Consider the following 22048-nt stretch of genomic DNA (forward strand, 5'->3'; position numbering starts at 1 on the left):
CCCTGATACCCCATGTGAAGTAGTCAGGGAATGACTCTCTGAGGAGGTGGCCTGTGAAAAGTGAGGAAGCAAACCATGTGTAACATGGGGGGAAAGCATCAGACAGAGGGAACATCAGGGACAAAGCCTTGAGGCTGGAAGTTCTTGAAATGTTTGGGAAGAGCACAGATGTCTGTGTAGTTGGAGAGGAGTGAGGAAGGGAGAGCACTGGCAGATGAGATTCGAGGCCATATCAAGCAGGGCATTGTAAGCCAGGCTGAGATGTTTGGTTTTTATTCTAAGATCCATGGGGAGCCATAAAAGGATTTTAAGTAGGGGAGTCACATTATTTAAATTATATTTTAGAATCTGGCTGCTGTCTGTGGAGAGAGAACAAACTGTGTATGGGGGGGTGGGGGTGGGGGAGAGGAAGCAGAAAAGCCAGTGGAAAGGCTACTGCAAGAGTCCAGGTAGTGATGAGAGAGGGTCAGACCAAGGTGGTGAAAGAGGAAGTGTGTGGGGTTCTATTTTGAATTGATTTTGAAGGTAAAGACACCAGGATTTGCTGAGAAATCGGATACAGCACATGAAAAATAGAGAGGAGTCCTGGCTGACCCATGGGTTTCTAGCCTGAGCTGGAAGGATGGAGTTGTCATTGACAGGGGAAATACTCCATTAGGAGCAGGCATGGGGCAAAATCAGGAGTTGGTTTTCAGACGTTACATTATTTATTTATTTATTTATGGCTGTGTTGGGTGTTCGTTGCTGCACATGGGCTTTCTCTAGTTTGGGGAAGCGGGGGCTACTCTTTGTTGTGGTGCACGGGCTTCTCATTGCAGTGGCTTCTCTTGCTGTGGAGCAGGGGCTCTAGGTGTGCGGGCTCAGTAGTTGTGGCTCGTAGGCCCTAGAGCGCAGGCTCAGTAGTTGTGGCGCACGGACTTAGTTGCTCCGCGGCATGTGGGATCTTCCCGGACCAGCGATCGAACCCGTGTTCCCTGCACTGGCAGGCGGATTCTTTTTTTTTTTTTTTGCGGTACGCGGACCTCTTACTGTTGTGGCCCCTCCCGCTGCGGAGCACAGGCTCCGGACGCGCAGGCTCAGCAGCCATGGCCCACGGGCCCAGCCACTCCGCCGCACGTGGGATCTTCCCGGACCGGGGCACAAACGCGTGTCCCCTGCATTGGCAGGCGGATTCTTAACCACTGCGCCACCAGGGAAGTCCCCAGATGTGTTACATTTTTGATGCCTGTTAGATATCCATGGTCTGGTATGTGTTGGTTGAATGAACAGTTTGGGGACTAGATCTGAGTTTCCGTGGATGGATTTAGGGGCCATCAGAGGTGGCAACTGAAGCCGTGGGTGTGGCCGACTTCTCTGAAGAATTGATTGCCTTCAAAAGGATCAGTAGGAGTAATTGAGGCAGGATTTGGACTTTGGACTTTCCCAAGTGAGAGGGAAGGGCATCCCAGTCGGAGGGAACAGCTTGAACAAAAGCCTGTGGAGGTAAGAAAGCAGGGAGAAAGGGGAAGTGGGGGTGAGAGTTGTACAATTCGCATTGCCCCCAGCCACGTATGAGAGTGCAGCTGGTTCACAGCCTCACTGAGCAGATTGTCAAGCCTTTGGATGTTTGCCAATCGGGTGTAATTATAATGTGTATTTCTCTTATTAGGCGTGAACTTGGGCATCTTTTCATAGATTTAAAGGTATTTGCAGTTCTTGTTTTCTGGGAATTTTCTGTTTCCTTTATCCATTTTCTATTGGGTTGTTGTACCTCTTATGGATTTTTAGGGACTCGTTATTTTTGTTTTATAAATTTATTTATTTATTTTTGGCTGCATTGGGTCTTCGTTGCTGTGTGCGGGCTTTCTCTAGGGGCTACTCTTCGTTGCAGTGCGCGGGCTTCTAATTGCAGAGGCTTCTCTTGTTGCAGAGCACGGGCTCTAGGCACCGCGGGCTTCAGTAGTTGTGGCGCATGGGCTTAGTTGCTCTGCTGCATGTGGGATCTTCCCGGACCAGGGCTCGAACCCATGTCCCCTGCATTGGCAGGTGGATTCTTAACCACTGTGCCACCAGGGAGGTCCCTAAGGACTCTTTATGTATTAGCCATTTTTTTAAAAAAATGGAGTCTTGAGAATGAGAATGATTTGAACAGTTGTGGTGTGTGTATTTATTCATGCTTCCATGGTCTGGTATGTGCCAAACCCTGTTCGAGGCATCGGGGACACAGTGGTGAGCAAGGCAGACAAAAGTCCCTTCCCTCGTGATGTTTTCATTCTAGTGAAGGAGGCTATAGAAAAGTAAGAAAACTTATAGTATGTTAGAAATTGAGAAATGTCATGGAGAAAAAGAATGCAAGGAAAGGGGCATAGGGAGTATGGCAGGGCAGAGTTTGGAACTTTAAATGGGGTAGCCAGGAGGTAACATTTGAACATTCAAATGGGATGTCTCCTTCAATCTGGAACGGTTTTTCAGTGCTCCCTTGACCTTCATGACATTGACACTTTTGAAGATTATAAGCCAGGAATTTTGTAGACTGTCCCTCAGTTTGGCTTTGTCTGATGTTTCCTTGTGGTTAGATTCGTGTTCTGCATATTGCCTGGGAATATCACAAAAGTGATGCTGTCTCCTCATTTCATCCTATCAGATGGCTCAGGATTTTAATACTGATAATGTTCACTTTGTTCCCCTCATTAAGATGGTATCTGCCAGGTTTCTCTACTGTAAAGATACTATTTTCCCCCTTTGGAATTAACTAACATATATCTCATGGAGAGATACTTTGAATCTGTGTAAATATCCTGTTTACATCAAAGTGTAACCGCTAGCTTTAGCACCCAGAGGTTTCATTAACATTAACAGAACATCATCATTGTGCCGTGATTATTAGTTGACATTCTACTGTATAGGAGATATTTCTCTTCTCCTCCATGTATTTATTCTTTTATCCATTAATTTCTGTAAGTATGGATTTATTGATTCTTGAACCTTATCAAATGCTTTCTGTGGTTGAGATTATTACGTTTGTTTACTTTTGGTCTGTTAATGTAGAGCACTACATATATAGTTTCTCTAATGTTGACTCAATTTTGCATTCCTGAGATAAACTATTTGATCAAAACATATTTGCTAAATATAATATTGGATTCATTTAGCTAACATTTTTTAAAAATAAATTTTTCTTTCTTTTTGGCCGCGTTGGGTCTTCGTTGCTGTGTGCAGGCTTTCTCTAGCTGCGGCAAGCGGGGGCTACTCTTCCTTGAGCGGGCTTCTCATTGTGGTGGCTTCTCTTGCTGCGGAGCATGGGCTCTAGGCATGCGGGCTTCAGCAGTTGTGGCATATGGGCTCAGTAGTTGTGGCTCACAGGCTCTAGAGCGCAGGCTCAGTAGTTGTAGTGCACGGGCTTACTTGCTCCACGGCATGTGGGATCTTCCCGGATCAGGGCTCGAAACCGTGTCCCCTGCATTGGCAGGTGGATTCTTAACCACTGCGCCACCAGGGAAGCCGTAGCTAACACTTTATTAAGGATTTTTAATCTACAGGTTAGTTAAGTGGCTTGAAATGTTCTCTTCTTGAATTATCTCATCTGTTTTGGGGATCAAGATTACACCAGCCTCGCTTTTTCATCCCTCTCCTTACAACTTGTGTAGGGTGATGTCATAATGCAGACTACTAAGTGAGGAAGGAGGGGCTTTGAACCACTTGCTCTTCCTACACTACCTCCCTTCCACCTTCTTGTCTTAAAAGCATGTATGTTTTGGGGAGGGGCGGTTCCTGGCCCCGTTTCACAGCCCAGCCCCCGCAAGGCCCGGAGAGGGCAGCCCCAGCTTCGTGTTCCACTGTACTCAGACCTGTGCTGAGAGCACATGCATACTTGTGAATCACAGGGTGGAGACTGGTTAGTGGGACTGGAGGGATAGGGTGCTGTGGTAAAAGCCGTGGAGCGGATGAGGACGAGGGTGGACCCAACTGGTGGGGCATCCCTGGGACTGGCAGGCTGATTCTCTTATCTCCATACCTCTGGGGTCATCAGCCTGTTGAGGGCACAGGGCCCACTGGCGCCAGAGTGCCTATCGTTGTTCACTCAGAGATGCCCTCAGGCATTGTCCCCAGACCCAAGTACAGTTTAGCCTTGCAGCCATACAGCAAGTGCAGCTGCAGGGTGGCAAGGCCAGGGGATGGGGGGTTCCTAGTCCTGGCTGTGACCCAGAGGGTCTTCAAGTCTGACGGTGCCCTGGTGGTGCTTGGTTTCCTGGTACAGCATGACCTGGTGGACCCGATAATGGTGAGGGGCTGTGACCAAGATCTTGTCCATCTGTGTTTATGTCCCTGTATCTGTGTGGGCCACAAACCACTCTGGGACATGAGAAAGAGACATGCAAGCTGCGGACTTTTCAGCTTTTATTACAAAAAGAAAGACATGAACCCAGCCCAGTTTTCCAATAAAAGTCACCAACTCAAAAGTCTGACTTGGTCAGGGCCTCTCTGGCTGCGGAGTTGGGCCAGTCAACAGGTGCAGGGCCCCTGTTCTGACCACCCAACATTTCATCCTCCCCTGCTCCAGGCTGGACACCCAACATAAGTATAAGTAGGTCTTGCAGCTGCTCACTGGGCCTCGTTGAAGCGGGTCACCATTGTCTTGTGCAGCGTCTCCTTGTATGACTCGGTTGAGGTGACCCCATAGGAGCTGCCTCGGGCACCCAAGCCGGAGCCCCGCACCCGTGTCTGGGCCTGTGTGAGGGAGGCAGACTCTGTCAGGTTGGGCGGGGGCCAGGGCTACAGCAGAGAGTACTGGAGGGTGGGGATGGGATCCCCTCAGACTCACCTCAATGGGAGTCACAATGCCCTGTTTCTTGCGGCCCAGGCCACTGCCCTCTTTCCAGCCCATAGCCTGGAGCATGCGACTGCCAATGTTGTCACTGCCCAGCCCATCCCGCGTGGGCTGCTCAAAGTCCCTGCAGGAGACAGTGGCACAGTGTGAGCGACTGGCCTGCCGGCCCCAGGCCCCCGACCTGGCCCCGGGCACTCACACAGAGGCCGCAGACATGCCGCTATATTTCCTCCTCTTGGGCTCCGGCGGCTCAGGGATGCCATACTTCTCTCTGCGTTCAGCTGCGCGGTCCCGGTACTTCATTTGCTGAAGAGTGTGTGTGAGAATGAAGGAGCTGATCGCTACTTGCAGGAAACATGGGCACAGCTTGGGGGCCCCCACAGGGAGCTAGATCTAGCGAACAGATCTGTGGTCCTGTGAATGCCAGCAGCCAGCATGGGGGGAATCGGGAAGAAGCCTTGCAGGGAAAGGACGTGAAGTGGCTGATGGCAGCCAGGCTGTGTCTAGCTGAGGAACCTGAGCGCCAGCTGCCTACACGGATGGAGCGCTTGGTAAGGGACCGAGGGATGGAGCCCAGGAGTGGGTCACACCTCACCTCCATGTCGTTCTTCTCAAGTGCCTCCAGCTCATTTTCTGACAGGTGGGCTCGCCGGTGAATCTCAAGGTTTTGCTGCAAGGAGGACAGGAAGGGGAGTGAAGCGGCTGGGCCGGGCCAGGACAGGGTTCCCAGCCAAGCCTCCCTCAGTCACCTTGTGGAGCCCGGAGAGCTGCTGGTGGCGGATGAGCGCCTCCTTGCTGGGGAACTGGCGCCGGCAGAGCAGACAGGCCAGCTTCTGCCAGTCAGTGAGCTTCTCCTCCCGCTCCGGGCCCCCACGCTCTTGCTCCTCCTCACTGTCACTCTCCCCGCTGTAGGCTGCCACCAGCCCCCTCGGTGGGCTCTGCAAAAGGTGAGGGTGAGAGGTCTGGTCTGGCTAGCTCAGAGCCCTGCCCTTCTTTCTGCCCTGGGCACTCACTGGGCGGTCATCACTGGCCAGTTTTGGGAGGTCCATGCTGGTGTGCTGTCTCTCAGCTAGTGCTCCCTGGGGTGGAGGAACACAGAAATTCAGAGATTCCACGGAAGGACCAAAGGGATGACAAGACTAGGGGGCAGGGCGCGGATGGACAGCCACACACACCTTCTTCTCGAGGATGGCGTAGCCAGCATCTGCGGTGGCCGACTCCCGCCTTTCATCGTCTCGTAGGGAACTGATGGGCTGGAAGCTGTTTTTGAAGTTTTCTTTTTGCTTGTTGAGGCTGCGGGCCCAGCGTTCCATGTCCTTGGCAATCTAGGGGCGAGGGTGGGGGTGAGGCTCTTAGGAATCCTCCGACTGCTGGGGTCACCAACTCGAACCTCTGCCCTTGCAGCAGCCCGCCCCTTCCTGCCCTGCAGCCTCAAGCAGAAGGTGAGAGAGGCGGAAGTGAAAGTCCCCATTTCTCTGTCGTCCTGTCATCAGTGCTCCTCAGCAAGCCCCTCCCCAGCTGTGCCCCCATTCTCCTCATGGGCACCCACGCTATTAGGTTTGCCGTGTGTTTTCATTTTATCGTTCTAAAATGCATAGAATGGCTTGCTCTGTGTATAATTTTAATTTGCACGTGTGATACTATGCCACGTTCCATGTCGTTGCCCAACCCCGACCCCCAGGCACAACACCATTTTTAGAATTTACCAGGCTGCCAAAGGAACACGTAGTTCTTGCTTCTAAGTGTTGCACCCAGACTGTCATATTCTTCCTCCACAGACAAGACACTGAGGTTCCCTCCAACTGCCCACCACCACAGAACACTGCGATGGTTGTCTTCCTGCCCACCCCCTGATGGGCCCGCGAGAAGTTCTCTGGGATATATATACACAGACAGACACGGACACTCCCTTAGGTGGGGTTCTGGGCCCAAAGGAGCATGCATGCGCATTTGTTTCCACAGGCAGGGCTAGCCTGGCTTCAGGCGTGCCCACACCAGCCCACATTGCCACCAACAGCACAAAGGTTCCCACCAGGGGATGGGAAAGCAGACAGGGTACACTTGGATGGCACTGGCCACCTCAGGGAGGTGGGCAGCCCTACCATGTACCTGGTAGGGAGACGGCCCTGGCTCAAGGTCACACAGCAAAGAGCAAAGCTGGACCGGGAGCCTGGTCTCTCCTGGGCACAACTACTGCCCACGTGCACATCCACCGCCATCCCCTCCCTTGGCAGTGGAGGATAACAGATGACAGAATGGCATTCATCGGAAGACACCTGACAGCCAGCCAGTGACTGCTGGACTCCCAGTGTTCACCTGTTGGGCCGTCTTGGTCTTGTGCTTTTCCTTCTTCTCTTTGCCCTCCTTTGAGGGCGCTCCCGTTTCCTTATGCCCATCAGCTGACTGCTCCAGGGCAGGAACATAGGTCCGCCTTTCCCCATCCCAGTACAGGTACTGCTGGCTCTGAGCATTGTAGTAGTACTGGGGGAGGTGGGGGAGAAGGGGTGTGAGGGAAGACCTCGAGGAGGGGACTGCAGACCCTGCCCACTCCCCAGACTGCCCTATCACCTGAGAGTTGGGGTCGTAGTAGAGGCCAGTCTGGGGGTCATAGTAGTAGCCAGATGTCTCGTCGTACTGGTAGGTGGAGACGTCAGGAACAGCTGGAGAGTGAGAAGAGGGGATCGCACTCCTCTCTGCTTTGTTAAGGAACTCCCCACCCCTCACCGTAGGCCATGGCTACTCACGGTACTGGCTGTAGGACTCCTGGGCAGAGGGACTCGTGGCTGGTGGCAGGGAAGAGCTGGGATGGGTGGGGCTCTGGAGCTCAGATTTGAGCACAGCGGGTGACATGATGGTGTATGACTAGTCACGGGGCAAGACAGGGGAACAGGGCTCAGTGTCTACCAGTGCCCCCATGGCCCCCAGGACCTCCCCTTGATTTTCCTCACCTGGCTGTTGGCAGCAGTGCCCTGGCTGCCGCTTGCTTCAGCTGCTGACTGCTGGTAGACACCAGGGGTGGCACCAGGCTGGGTGCGGGAGAAAGCCTGCAGGGACACAGAGTCTGCCCCAGGCTCCAGGGAGGCCTCGGGACCTGTAAAAGGGGACAGGGAAAAAGGAGAACGTGAATGGCAGGGCCCAGGACCCTATGCTTGCCAGTCCCCACCATGGGCTCAGGGAGAGATGCTGAGGCTAACCTGCTCCGGCTGGGTCCCCTTTGGTTCCAGTGATGCTGGGGCCCTTCGTGCCCTTGAGGTAGCCATGGGCATAGAGAGAGGACTCTGTGCCCTGGCTGCCGCCATAGCCCTCCTCCTGTTGGTAGTAGCTGTAGTCGACCGGTGGCTCCTCGGGGGTGGCCCAGGCACCCTCCCCACCCTGGGAGGCCTGAGGGGCAGGTGGGAGGGGTTCATTAGCAGAGGAGGGGGCACAGAGGGGAGGGGGACCAGCTAAGAGACGTCTGCCCACAAGTGAAGCAAGTGTCTGCTGACAGAAAGCATGCAGCCCTCAAACAAGGGCCACCCGGCCAGAGCAGAGCAGGGTGGTGACAAAAACAAGACTGGGACAAAGACACGCGCCAAAACGCTCCTAGGGCTGACACTGGTACATGTGTCGCGTAATATATGTGTTGGGTGTCAGACCAAGGAAGATACCATCCTCCCCTTCTTTATTGTCATCTGCCAATTTTCTTGCAGCCACTTATAAATTCCCTTTTACCAAGAAAGGTTGTAACAATTCAGGATGATATACAACTACCAAACAGAACAGAAAAGCAGCCGCGACGGCGCTGAAAAGGAAAGCCTGGGAGGAGGTGCCTGGGAAGGGAGCTGCAGCGAGGACCCCATAGCCCCCACCGGCGACCACTGTGAGAGGTTTTCGGGGCCACAGGAAGCCAAAACAGCAAGCCAGCCCTCCCGTTTGCAGAGAGGGAGCGGGAGGGTGGAGGCGGCCCAGGTACAGGGATGCTGGGGTGGAGGGGAGTCTCTGAGTACCTGCGAGATGGCCCACTGGGCCGCGGCAATGGCAGTGCTGGCCACAGAGGCAGCATTGATGCGACTGCCTTCGTTGGAGGCCATGTCCCTGGGGAGGATGTCAGAGACTGGGAGTGAGACAGGAGGCCCCAAGCTGGGGGGCAAGCTGGGAAAGGACACAGGTGGGGCCCTGACCTCTTAGAACCCTTGGCAAACTCAACGTTGATGGTCTTGCCGTCGATGGTGAGCGGCGGGTGCAGGGCCTGCAGGATCTGCAGCAGCTGGGCTGCCTCCTGGGGGAGGAGGTGGCGGGGGCAGGGGCAGAAGGGTCAGGCCCGGGGAGGTCCCCGGCTCCATTGCCCCATTTCCAGGCTTGGGGCCGCGGTGGGGGGCTAGGGTCAGGGTCCCTCCTCCCTGCCCCGGGGGCCGGGATCCTGGCTGCCCGGCCCCCCCCTGTGCCGCCCTCACCACGATGGTGGAGAGCTGGATGAAGGCAAAGCCACGGTTCAGTTGGGTCTGCTTGTCCTTGATGACGCGTACGTTGGAGGAGGACAGCACTGCGTAGGGTGCCAGGGCCCCCAGGATGGAGTCCATGGTGCTGTGTGGGTTCAGGTTGCGCAAAATGATGGCTGCAGGAAGAGGCCCAGGATTAGGAAGCACCACTGATATTCCGCTCTAGCCCTACCCTCTGGTGGCTCCCCTCTGCTCCCTCTCCCCTGGCCTCCGCGTCCTTGCGCCCGCTGCTTCCCCTCACCTCTTCCTCTCAGATAAACTCTGCTTGTCAGTCCAAGTCCCAGCTCAGTCACCCACCTGCTGAGAACCTTCTCAACACACCCCCAAAGTCGAGTCTGGCAATGCTCTTCCTCTGCTCTCCCTACATTACATGTGTGTACCCCCCACCAGGCAGAGGCCCCTGGGAGGATGAAGTCCTGGTCACCACCATCTCTCTGGCCTTGGAGAGCCCAGCCTAGACACCCTAGGGCAGGGAGGAAGGAAGGAACAACTGACTCACTGTCGTTGGCGTTCTCTGAGCTCGGCTCCGAGCCCTGTGACAGGGCCTGGGAGGCCAGCACTCCCTGGGCCTGGTAGGGCTGTGGCAGGGGCAGCAGGCCCTGGCTTAGCTCCCGACCACCCAGCGGTAGTGTCTGCTGATCCAACCTTGCGCCCAGGGGCAGCTTCTGCTCTGCCTCTGTCAGGGGCGGCAGAAGACAGGCCAATGACAAAGGGGGAGGGGCTCCCAGGCTGGTCTCCCTCCTCCCAGAGCACTGGCCCCTCACCCTTCTCCCTCTTCCCAGCAACGTCCCGGGAAAGAGGGAGGTAGGAGGGCCATACCTGACTTGGGCACACCACATTTGAAGCACTTCTCACGGCGCTTGAAGTTCTGGACGCCACACTGTGAGGCACAGGCCAGGCTATCAGAGGGGGTGGGGCTTTCCACTGCACCCTCCAAATGTGGATCCAGAGATCCCCCAGGGAACCCGCCATGCCCCGGGAAGGTCCCAGGGTCAGGGGTGGCAGGGGGCTTTGGGGCTCTGGCTGTCCTCCTCGGTCCCGTGAATCTTCCCTTTACATGGTCTCAAATTTGTCCTCAGTGCCAACCCCTCAACTCAGGATCCATAACTCCCCTACCTCTGTTACCAAGTGCCGCCTGCTCCGAGGTACCAACTCCCAGAAATGCCCCCACCTCCAAAGTCCCTTTGGTAGGTTCCTCTTCCCAAAATGTACTTCCCTATTCAGAAACCTTCGTTATTTCTATCCCTCAAAGCCATCAGCCCCTCTCTTGCCAGACTCCCACCCCTCCTTCATCTCGAGGACTGGGTTGGATCCTGCAGCTCTTGAGAAATAAATCTGCCTGGGATATTGCAGCCTCTGGAGACGCCCAGCTTTCACCACATTTCTATCTGTGATCCATGGTCACGTACTAAGCACTGCTCCCGTGCCAGGCTCCGTGCAGGATATGGCCTCTGCCCTCCTGGCCTAACAGTGGGGAGCAGATGTAGCACAGAGGGGCAGCAGGTGAGTCTGTGGAAATGGTCCCCCCCAGGGGCTCTGGGAGGGGAGCGGGCCTAGAGGCCCAGATCACTCAGCTGGGTATAGTCAGCAGGGCTGTTTGATCTGGGAGGTCCAAGAGTTTGGTTTGGTTTTGCTGGGAAGCGACTGCTGGCGGAGGCAGCAAGAGATTTTGTGTAGGAGGGTGAGGAGAGAGGCAAAAGCAAAGGCTGGACAGGGAAGGTGACACTAGATCACAGAGGGGAGTCACACTCAAGCTCAGAGTTGTGGGGGTTTTCAGCAGAGGAGGAGGGACGTGGTCAGAAGTGGTTTTGAGGAGTGTCACCAGTGAGGGAGTGGGAGAAAGAGGCAAGAGGCCAGCACACCAGAGAGGGGCCTGTGGCGACTGTGTGGGGGAGGAGGTGAGGACTGGCCTGAGCAGTGGGAATGGCATTTCTGTGATGGAAGTGACAAGACTGGAGAGCAACAGCATGTGATGGATAAAGGAGAGAAAAGAAAGAGAATCCCCTAGTTTCAAGGAGTATCTGAAAATACAGGAGGGATGGAGTCCTCCCGTCACTCTGTCCCTACCTCTCCAGAGAGGTTGGACACCCGCCTTCTGATATTAGTTTTTTGGTTTTGAAATAAGCAGGAACCACTCCCCTTACTGGGCAGAGTTCCTCTTGGGGAGAGGGCCTCCGCAAGCTCTCAGGTCTCCCCTTAGGTCTCAGGGCTGCCAGCCGGCTGCAGGAGGTGAGGCTATAGAGTCCCAAGGCTGCTTGTGAGGCTGGCCCCAGGGGAGATCTGAACTCACGGTGGCATCCATGGCCCACGATCAGGAGCAAGGCACAACTCAAGGTTCCATCTCTCTGAGCCTCAGCCTCCTCTTAGGGAATATGACTGCAAAGAGCTACAGCTTGTACCCTAAGTCTCAGGCGGACATGGCTTTGTCAGAGGTTGGGTCACCTGACACAGGCTCTCAGAACACCCTACACGTTCCTTCAGGACAAGAGCTGACACTGAACATTGTTAACGGCGGGCGAGGTGTCGTTCCAAGTGTTACCCTCTCATCACCACATTTCAATCCTCCCAACCACCTTTGGGGAGCGGGGTCATTGGTATTTGCATCATAGAGATGGGGAGAGTGAGGCAGAGAGAGGTTAAATACCCTGACGAAAATCAAGGCAGATTTGGGAGAGTCTAACTTCAGCTAGTCTGGCTCTGAAGCCCACATTTTATAGATCACATTATGCCTCCACTGTCACTAGTCACTTACATAAACATCTGTTTCAAGTCTACTGGGGCTTCAGGCAAGATGGTGCCGCATGAGGGCAGAGCCTGGCACCAAGTGAAAGCTCAGTACAAACTGGTGGGTGGGTGGCAAGGAGCAGCGCTGCTTGAGCTGAGCCAGTCCTCCACACACACACCACTCAGAGGCCCCGGGGAGACAGAGACGTTGCCACCGCCCCTGTACCTTATTACACAGCCAGTCCTCATTGATCTTGGGCTTGGGGTCGCTGTAGTGCATGGACACCTTCTGGCCCAGGATGTTGAGGGAGTGCTGCGGGGAAAAGCAGAGCACAGTGAGGCCTAGGCAGCAGTGCCCCACGCACCGTCTCAGCACAGGAGAAGAGAGTGAGCGAGCCCTTCAGCTGGATGGATGAGGGACAGGGAACGGAGGGAGGTCGGAGAACTGACGAGGGAAGAAGGAAGGGAAGGAGGGAGGGAAAGCGCCACAGCCCTCGGGCGCAGCTGTTTGCTGCCTTTCCGGGCACGCGCACGCACACGTGAACACACGCCACCAGGCACACAGTGCTCGGCTGCCCGAAGCTTGCCGGACAGCGGGGGAAACCCCCACTCGGCCCTGACACTGCCAGGCCACACCCAGGGCCAGCACTACACAGGCTACACTTGGGATGAGGGGGGACGGGGAGGGGAGGGAGAGGAGGGGAGAGAAAGAGAGAAAGAGAGAGCGCACGCGCACTAGTGCTGGAGAAGGGGAAAAAGAAAGAGCCATATTTAAAAGATGGACGGTCCTGCTGTGAGGCTGTCTTCCCGTGGCTGGCTGGGTCCTGGGCCCATGGCACTAGCCTGTGGACCGGCAGAGATGGCCCCAGGGCCGCCCCTGCTGAGCCTCCCTTCCACCACATCGCCCCTTCCTCCCCTGAGGCTTTCCTTCAGTGCCTCACACCAGTGAGCTGGGCTCTGGGTGCGCGAGCAGAAGCTTTGGGTCTCTGAAGGTCCCAAAGCTGCTGGGTTGGGAGACCGTGCCAGGCTGGGGGAGCAGGCTCCCCTCCCTTCTGGACAGCACGGCTCCTCGCTGAGAGGGCAGGCCTGTCCCTAGCGGAGTGGGGCAAGTGGTGACTCCTGTGGGGGCTAGGTGCAGTGGGAGGGGCGGGGTGACCGAAGTGAGTCCTGGTGAATGAAACCATCACTCCTGACTGGTACTTTCCATCAACAGAGCAGTGCTGGCCTGTCCCATGGAAATCAAAGGACCAAACTCACATGCAGGGACAGAGCTGGCAAAACAGGACTTGCTAGTTAGTGTGCCAACAGCTAAGTTCCCCAATGGCTGGACTTCCAGCGGTGCCCAAGAGTGGAACAGAGTCCTGGCTCTGCCTGACCCCAGAGCAGGGCGGTCCCCCGGGGAGTGGGAACTTAGGTGGAAGAACCCCACCCCCGCCCCACCCCCAAGGCAGCCCTTTCTCTGAAAGCTCAGCCAGGAGAGGAAGAGAGGCAGAGCTAGTGCCTGGCCAGTGGGAAGGGCCAGTGGTGAGTGTGGGTTCCTGATGGGAAGCCCAGTGGGTAGCGAGAGATGGGAAGAGGAGATAGTGAGGGTCAGGAAGGGGGAGAGAGGGGGGTGGGGGGATGGGACACAGGGCCACAGGGCAGGGAACTGTGTCCGTAAGAATCAGGCGATGGGGAGCGCTCGATTACAAAGTAGTATTTGTTTGGGGGGGGGGGTTCAAGTGCGGCAAAGCAACCTGATTGGCTTCCATCCATCGTGTAGCGTCCTGCAAGTGACTAAACTCGACGAAGGCGAAGCCCCGGCTCTGACCTGGAGACAGCATTCAGATACAGACGCAGTGGGTTAGTCAACAGCTTTGGACACACGGCGTTCCCGGGGGCGGGACCCGAGGGGAGAGGACTGGGGGGCAGAGAGGGAAGTGGGGAGAGGAAAAAGGAAGAAAGGGAGAGAGAGAAGCAAAGAAAGACCAGGGTGTGGGAGGCAAGGTAGATGGTCGGGAGGGGCAGGAAAGAGGGAAGCGGGAGGGAAGAAAACAGAGCTGGAGAGGGGTTGGGGGCAGGGGATACACACACGCCAGCTGGGAAGAAAGACAGAGAGATGGGGCTCAGGCACACCTGCCCGGACAGCCTGGGGTGACAGAGATGGAGAGAAGGAGCTGGGAGGGAAAGGGTACAAGGAGACGTCTCCAGAGAAGGAAGGAGGACAGATGGGCAGGCAGCTGGCTTCACATGGGCCAGAATAAATAACCAAATGGTGGGGCCCAGCACAAGGCCGGGGCAGCCCAGGAGGGGTCCTGTAACAGGTGTTTAATCAAAGGAGCAGAAGAGAAGCTGGGCCAGGCTGCTCGGGGAGGCTGGGAAGGCTCTAGGCCCAACAGGAACCGGAGGGAGTTAGGGACACAAGGTCACCTCAGCCTCACCACAGTCCAGGGAAGGTTGGCCTCACCAGGGAGCCACCTCAGGGCCAAGCTGGGAAGATTACAGCCACCTACAGTCCAAGTCCTCCAAGACAGCAGGAGAATGGGGGCCAGGATCGTCCAGGTAGATCTTAAAGAATCAGCAAGTGCCTGGGAGAAGCGCCCAGGGCCACAGAGAGGGCTGCACCTGGGACAGCGCCTCAGGGAGACCAGAATCCTGTCAGCTTGGCTGGGGTACAGCAGAGCAAGACCTACATGCTATGAAGAGAGACTCCAGGCCTGGCCAGGGCTGGGAAAAGGATCCAGGACTTGATACCAGGGGAAAGTAGCTCCTTCTTTGGAGGTGCACACACAGGGAGGGCTTAGACACGGCGGGACTTGAGGGGCATGCTTGATCTCCGAAAGAATAACCATTAGGATGCACAGGAGGATGGAATGGTATAATTAAAGAGAGACAGAGACAGAGAGAGAGACAGAGAGAGAGAGAGAGAGAGAGAGAGAGAGAGAGAGAGAGAGACAGAGAGAGATGGAGAGAGAGAGAGATGGAGAGATGGAGGCGTGGGGAGGAGAGAGACTGAGAGATGCAGAGAGAAGCCCAGGCAGAACGAGGCCCCACTGTGCCTGCCCTGGGGAGCCTGGGCCAGAGGTCCTGCAGAGACAACCCCCCACCACCCTACTAACCTCAGGCCAGCTCCAAGCAGCCTGCAAGAGGGAGGGAGGGAACAAGCGAGGCCAGCGATCCTGGCTGCTCCTTGGGATGCACCCTTGGACAAGAGCCATCCCCTGCCTCCCCTCTTGGGACACATGGGTGGGGCCGTGTCAGACCTCTTTCTGGTCAGAGGCTGTTACCAGAAAAATGTGGGGGAGAGCAAGGGGCAGGGAAAGGAGAAGAAAGGGGAGGGAAGGGAGGCTACTGGGGGGACGGGGTTACCATCTCAGATACTCAGAGTCCCAAAGAGGAGGTTCCCCGGAGCCTGGCCCTGGCCCTGCCCCCGGGGAGCACTCAGCTCATCTCAGAGCTGCACCCCCTCCCTGACAGCCTCGCACAAGAGGCTACTGGCCGGAGCTGTGAGGAGAGTGGGATGAGGGGGAGAGAAGAAGAGGGTACCCCCAAGCTGCCCATTCCCAGCTGTGGCAGGAAGGCAGGGTAGGGAGGGTGAGGGAAAAGGCAGAGGCAGGAGGGAGACTCGGAGGCTGAGGCTGGCCAGTGGAAGAGGAAGGTACTAGAACAAAAGCTCACCTGAGGATTTGTTCCGCATCAGCCGGACCTCCCGTGCTTGGACGCCGTGGGACTGCAGCTGGCCACGGATCTGTACAGGGAGATACGGATTGGAGCAAGCTCAGCACGAGGGGGCTACTGGGTACCTGAGGCTGGCTGGAGGCCTCCAGGACCCCAGAGGGTCATAGGGGATGTGCACACACTGTCTCCTCTCCCTCTCTCAGGGCTTTCCCCCAAGTGACCACAGCCCCAGCCCCACACCAGTACCCAGTCTCAGCTTTCAGCCCCAGACTTGCAGAGTGAGTCAAATGAAAAAAGGGGCATGGTGCAAGGTGAAGCATGGCAGCATAACGACCCTCAGGGATGGAGAACAGCAAGAGAGCAAGCGAGCCAGCAGCTCAAGAATGGTGGGCAGGGGTGGTCTGACAACAGGCTTGGTGCAGCCACAGAGCAAGGAAAGCTGGCAAGCAATTCTGGCCCTTTGCAAAGGGACTGCCCTCCGGCTTGCATCAAGAGAGACCCATGACAAAAAGTACGAAACTGGGAAGGACTGGGGTCTGAGCAAACCCCAAACATGTGTGCTAGACCATAAATGGAGCAGTAACTTGGGGTGGAAACCAAAAGGCATGGCCGTGGGATTTGGAAAGCTTCCTGGATGACCTAAGCCAGAAGGAAGCTGCAGATGCAATTTGGGATTTGGACCAGGCGAGGCAGAGTCTCTAGGCCAGTGGTGCCTCTCGCAAGCGATTGGGAGCCTGTGCTGGGCATTCTTGGGCAGCAGCCTTAATGCCTCTGGGCCTGTTTCCTCATCAGGTTCAACAACAGAAGGGAAATTAAACATACACATACAAGGATGAAAAAGAAAGACACAGAGGAGCAGATCAGAACTGCTAACACTCAGGGAGAGCTCAGGAAACAGCTAGAATGTGGGCTCTGGGGTTCAGCTGTCCAGGTTCAGACCCCAACTCTGCTGTGCCACTCACCGGCTGTGGGACCTGAGGCAAACTGCTTCACTGCTGGGGGCCTGGCTTCCTCATCCGTAGAATGAAAATACAAAAGTACCTTCCCTACAGGGTGGCTGTGCAGATTAAATCAGACCTGACATGTGGCCCACCCTGTGATAAATCCTCCACAGGTGTCAGCACTCAGTTACCGTCTGACCCTGAACAGTGCAGGTGAGCCAGACCTGAAAGCTCTCAAGCACACAGGTGGGGTTTTCTCTGCGACAACATAGGCAGCCAGCAGGTTTCAGAGGAGAGATGAGCAGAGAATTCACGGGCAGTGGGGAGGAGGCGGAGAACTGGGGAGGCTAGTGAGGAGGCTGTTCTAGTGGCCCACTTGGGGTTTTCCTGCTCTCTAGGAGAGGTCTGCACGAGAAGGGAGGAGGATCGGAGGGAACGTCACACAGGAAAACAGGGTGGGAAGGCTGCAGCAGCAATGAAGTCAAAGGAGAACCCAAGGCTCTGTGGTCGTGCCAGTGAGGAGATCTGATGCTGCTGGCAAAAGAGGGTGGAGGGCGGGGAATGAGAATAAAACCTCAGAAAATCCCACGGGGAACCACCCCACCCCCCAGGCCGCAGGGTCTCCACAACATCTCTGTCACCAGAAATATCTGGCACTGGGACTGGTGAGCATCTGGCCTTTGATGGACATTTGCAGAATGGATGGATGGCCAGTGGAACGTGCAGAAGGAATGCTCTGTTCCCTCCCCCACCCACCACCACAGCCCCTGGGCCAAGTCAGCCTATCCAACGCTCCTCCCTTCCAGACTAGGAGACAACAAGGCCTATCCGGGGGACGGATCAGTGCTGGCGGACAGAAGCTAGTGGGGATAAGGCATGAAAAGTGCTGAGGTTGGGGGTAAGGGAGAAGCTGAGGGCCCTGGAGGAGACCCAGCCTGGCCTCCTGCTCTGCCACCTGCCCAGGGACACGGGGGGCACGTACGTCATCCTCAGTGGCTGCCTGTGGCAGCATCCTCAGCATGACGATGTTACTGGCCTTCTCCTCCTCCTCCTCCTCCTCCTCCTCCTCCTCCTCCTCCCCTTGCTCGGTCCGATAGTCCTGGTCCCGATAGTCGCCGTCTCGGGGGAAGCCTGGTGGGCCGGTGGGGCTGTGCCTGTGCCGCCGCCGCCGCCTACGCTGAGTCTCGGAGCCCGGGGAGGCCTCGTAGGAATCCTGGCCAACAGAATGAGACGAGAGACACCAGACGGGCAGTCAGTCTGGGGTGGGCCTAGGAGCTGGCCGCTGGCTCTCCGAGGCAGGCAGGCTCTGAAAGCCAGGGGTGGGCGGGCTCCGGCTAAAGGCTTGGGGCAGGCAATGTGGGCAGGCCCTGGACTGCAACCCTTCTGGGGTTGGAGATTCTCCCCAGGATGCTTTTGGGGGCTGCTTTGGTGGGGAGTGGGGAGAGGCCGGTGGCAGTATTGGTGTGGGAGAGGAACTCCCACAGACAGGTGACCAGACACCATTTAAAACCTCCTTGGGAAGAGACCATTTGGGGTTGGCACACTAAACCCTGCTCTGTTTCTCCCCCCTCCTCCCTCGCCAGCTCAGCTAGCATGTGCACAATTTTTCCCTGTGCCATGGAAGGCCACACCTCGCTTAAGATTCCCAGCCTGGGCCCTGCCACCAAGTCGTGGGTTTAGGAATAGCTTAAGACCTCAGCCAGAGCCAGCCAGCAGGGCCTGGCAAAGGTGCGAGGGCTACAGCGCTGCCTTCTGGTCCCTGATCCTCTGCCTGGCCAGTCCTCCATCACCACCAGGCTCTCTCCTAACAGGGTGTGGTCACTGGATTCCTGGGCGTTGCCCAAACCATCCTTTCAGGACTAAGCAAGCCAGGCCTGGGTCCACACCCTACTGCCCTCACGGAGGCCAGATAACTTAGCACTCCACTCTTCCTGGTCCACCCAGGGCCCAGCCAGTGCCCTGGAGACATCCAGGCACAGCTCACAGCTGCCATCAAGGAAGCTTGGTTGCCCACCACAGGGGTCTTTCCATTGGACCCCCCAGAGGGTGGCCGGCAGCCCACACTCTGCTTCCCACTGGAAAGGAGAGCTGTCTGCTTGTGTGGACCAGGGCCCTGACGCCCCCTCAACCTGGGGTTCCCATAAGGCAAGGCTGCTGCTTCCCGTCAGATGGGGGCTCCCTGATGGTGAACATCATGCCTCCCCACTCAGGCCAGGGCCAACTATACAACATGGAAATGGCTAGCTTCTGAGCTCAAAGGAGAGGCCTGAGGGGACTTCCCCTTCTGTCTAGAGGCTCTGCCACCACTGGGAATGCCCACGGTCAGCCCCCCAGAGCTGCTTTGCTTGGTGATATCCAAGTGATATCCAAGTGCCCTCCCAACCCTAGATGCCGGGTCCCCAAATTGGCTGGGAGCAGGCAGTATAGGGCTTGCAGTGAACCCCGAACAACAGGGAAGAAGGGAGACAGGTGGTGGCCAGGGGCCCTCAGAAGTATAGAGCCAAGCACGTGGAAGTTAGGGAGACCCAACTTGGGAGAGGAGCCCTCAGAGAGGGGAGTGGGGACAGACCCTCCAGGTGAGGCAAAGCCACCGAGCACAGTCTGAAGGCATGGGAGCTGAGAGCTACCTGCACACGGTGCTACAGCCAGACAGAGGCCCTGCAGGAGCTGGCCCTCCCCTGCCCTCACCTCTGCACTCTGCTCTTCGGACGAGTCATCATAGTCGTGCTTGCCCTCCTGGCTGCCATACTCGCGGGGATATGAGCGGTAGTCCATGTCCCGGTAGTCGTGATCCCGGCTGCGGTTCTCCCCACCATCATCCTGTGAACGATCGGCGGCTCCGTAACGGCCAGTCCTGTCTCCACGACCCCCTCTGGGGAAAGGATGGGGAGGGAAGAGAGGGCAGTCCTTTCTGAAAGGTGCAAGAGGTGAGAGTGACCCCACCCACCCCCTCCCCCTAGACCCTCAGCCCCACCCCCTGACAGGGATCCCTACATGCTGACCCCGTGGGGCCAACTGGCTCCCACCTCTCCCTCAAATTCAACCCACTTCTCTCCTTCCCTTCCCCACCTCTCCATTCCCTCACTGGGCCCTTAGATGTGGAACCCCGACTGGTCTCCTCACCTCCGCCCAGGCCTCCCCTAGTTTACTCTCTATACCCCAAATGTGAGTGAGGGTTTCACAAGGCAAAGTCAATCAAGCCCAACCATATTGCTCCTTACAAAACACCAAAATGCTCACCAAGGTCCTACAAGGTCTGCAGGGTCCTGCGGGATGAGGTCCCTGCTGACCTCTTTCCTTCCACCTCATCGTGCACTGCGCTACCCTGCCCCCCTGTTCCACGGTCACCTTGCTAGCACTGGCAGCTGTCTGTTTGCACGTATGTATATATGTATGTATTTATTTTGTGCGGGCTTTTCTCTGGCTGCGGCGAGCGGAGGCTACTCTTTGTTGCAGTACTCAGGCTTCTCATTGTATGTATGTATGTATGTATTTATTTCGCGTGGGCTTTTCTCTGGCTGCAGCAAGCGGAGGCTACTCTTCGTTGCGGTACATGGGCTTCTCATTGTATGTATGTATGTATTTATTTCGCGTGGGCTTTTCTCTGGTTGCAGCGAGCGGAGGCTACTCTTCATTGCAGTACGCGGGCTTCTCATTGTATGTATGTATTTATTTATTTCTCATGGGCTTTTCTCTGGTTGCGGCAAGAGAAGGCTACTCTTCGTTGTGGTACACGGGCTTCTCATTGTATGTATGTATTTATTTATTTCGCGTGGGCTTTTCTCTGGTTGCGGCGAGCAGAGGCTACTCTTCGTTGTGGTACACGGGCTTCTCATCGTATGTATGTATTTATTCATTTCGCGTGGGCTTTTCTCTGGTTGCGGCGAGCGGAGGCTACTCTTCGTTGTGGTACGCGGGCTTCTCATTGTATGTAGTTATGTATTTATTTATTTTGCGTGGGCTTTTCTCTGCTTGCGGCGAGCGGAGGCTACTCTTTCTTGAGGTACGCAGGCTTCTTATTGTGTGTATGTATGTATTTATTTCGCGTGAGCTTTTCTCTGGTTGCGGCGAGCGGAGGCTACTCTTCGTTGCGGTACGTGGGCTTCTCGTTGTATGTATGTATGTATGTATTTATTTCGCGTGGGCTTTTCTCTGGTTGCAGCGAGCAGGGGCTACTCTTTGTTGTGGTGCGTGGGCTTCTCATTGCGGTGGCTTCTCTTGTTGCGGAGCACGGGCTCTAGGCATGCGGGCTTCAGCAATATGGGCTCGGTAGTCGTGGCTCGTGGGCTCTAGAGCGCAGGCTCAGTATTTGTGGCACATGGGCTTAGTTGCTCCGCGGCATGTGGGATCTTCCTGGACCAGGGCTCAAACCCGTGTCCCCTGCATTGGCAGGCAGATTCTTAACCACTGCACCACCAGCGAAGCCCCTGGCAGCTGTTTTGTTAAAATTTCTCCTACTGCAATAACTAAAATAATTATCTCAACATTGATTTAATGTGCATTTCTTTGATGATTTAAAAAATTACTAGACTGGCTTCCCTGGTGGCGCAGTGGTTGAGAGTCCGCCTGCTGATGCAGGGGATGCGAGTTTGTGCCCCGGTCCGGGAAGATCCTGCGTGCCGCGGGGCGGCTAGGCCCATGACCCATGGCCGCTGAGCCTGCGCGTCCAGAGCCTGTGCTCCGCAACGGGAGAGGCCACAACAGTGATAGGCCCGCGTACCGCAAAAAAAAAAAAAAAAAAATTACTAGACTGAGTTTTGGGAGATGAGGGAACCACCTGTTCGGTTCACTGCCCTATTCCCCAAAGCTTAGCTTAGTGCCTAATACTCAGCAGGTGCCCAATAATTATTCTTTGATAAAATAATGACTCTAAAGAGCACTCAGGAACCACTGGACCACCAGGAAACTCCCTCTAAAAGTATTCTAAAAGCAACCAATACATATCTACTTAAAACAAGACAAAAATGGACATCACCATAGACTACTACTAGCAGGGTCCCAATCCTGGTCAGAAATGATACTAGAATATCCATTATCCACACCATTATTAACATTATTCTAAGATACTCGCTATTAAACAATTAAACAAAGGAAAAAAAAGATTAAAAGCTGGAAAGGAAAAGGTAAAATTACCATTACTTGTAGATGATATGAGGATGTATCTGCCTAAGCCTAAGAGAATCAACTGAGAAATGATTATAAATAATAAGATAAATCAGTAAAGATGCTGGGTTCAAAATTAATACACAGAAATAAATATTGTGCTTGTATTCAGAGAGCCACTGTTTAGAAATAGGAAGATCCCAAGGATCACTGCATCAAAAAGGTTAAATACCTAGACATGTGCAAGATCTTATGACTATACTTCACACATATAAGCCAGGATACATTTGAAATGGGTCAAAGATTTAAATGGAAGAAATGAAACCATAGAGGAAAAG

The 22048-nt window shown here is 55.4% G+C and overlaps 1 protein-coding gene across 11 annotated transcripts in view; it reads right to left on the reverse strand.

The window, feature by feature from the left end:
- Positions 1 to 4364: 4364 nt before the first annotated feature.
- The window catches only part of RBM10 (RNA binding motif protein 10), a 30338-nt gene continuing 12654 nt past the window's right edge, over positions 4365 to 22048 (reverse strand). For 2 of the 11 annotated variants that reach the window (XM_089904956.1, XM_089904963.1), the window contains exons 3-24: positions 19296 to 19518; positions 17590 to 17820; positions 15667 to 15736; positions 13746 to 13819; positions 12236 to 12322; positions 10105 to 10165; positions 9785 to 9961; positions 9241 to 9401; positions 8968 to 9065; positions 8794 to 8881; positions 8002 to 8188; positions 7756 to 7898; positions 7552 to 7669; positions 7376 to 7467; positions 7124 to 7288; positions 5983 to 6132; positions 5821 to 5886; positions 5557 to 5745; positions 5403 to 5477; positions 5007 to 5113; positions 4802 to 4931; positions 4365 to 4707 (exon numbers count right to left, since the gene is read on the reverse strand). In XM_089904956.1, the coding sequence (XP_089761082.1) occupies positions 4582 to 4707; positions 4802 to 4931; positions 5007 to 5113; positions 5403 to 5477; positions 5557 to 5745; positions 5821 to 5886; positions 5983 to 6132; positions 7124 to 7288; positions 7376 to 7467; positions 7552 to 7669; positions 7756 to 7898; positions 8002 to 8188; positions 8794 to 8881; positions 8968 to 9065; positions 9241 to 9401; positions 9785 to 9961; positions 10105 to 10165; positions 12236 to 12322; positions 13746 to 13819; positions 15667 to 15736; positions 17590 to 17820; positions 19296 to 19518 (2818 nt within the window). In that variant the 3' untranslated portion in view covers positions 4365 to 4581. The remainder of the gene's footprint in view (positions 4708 to 4801; positions 4932 to 5006; positions 5114 to 5402; positions 5478 to 5556; positions 5746 to 5820; positions 5887 to 5982; positions 6133 to 7123; positions 7289 to 7375; positions 7468 to 7551; positions 7670 to 7755; positions 7899 to 8001; positions 8189 to 8793; positions 8882 to 8967; positions 9066 to 9240; positions 9402 to 9784; positions 9962 to 10104; positions 10166 to 12235; positions 12323 to 13745; positions 13820 to 15666; positions 15737 to 17589; positions 17821 to 19295; positions 19519 to 22048) is intronic. The other 9 variants (XM_089904957.1, XM_022556327.3, XM_089904959.1 and 6 more) reach the window with 9 other exon arrangements.

The sequence above is a fragment of the Delphinapterus leucas genome, chromosome X, assembly GCF_059928025.1.
Source record: "Delphinapterus leucas isolate spDelLeu-1000000601 "Yukka" chromosome X, BTC_Dleu_Yukka2, whole genome shotgun sequence".
In the NCBI taxonomy this organism is placed as follows: domain Eukaryota; kingdom Metazoa; phylum Chordata; class Mammalia; order Artiodactyla; family Monodontidae; genus Delphinapterus; species Delphinapterus leucas.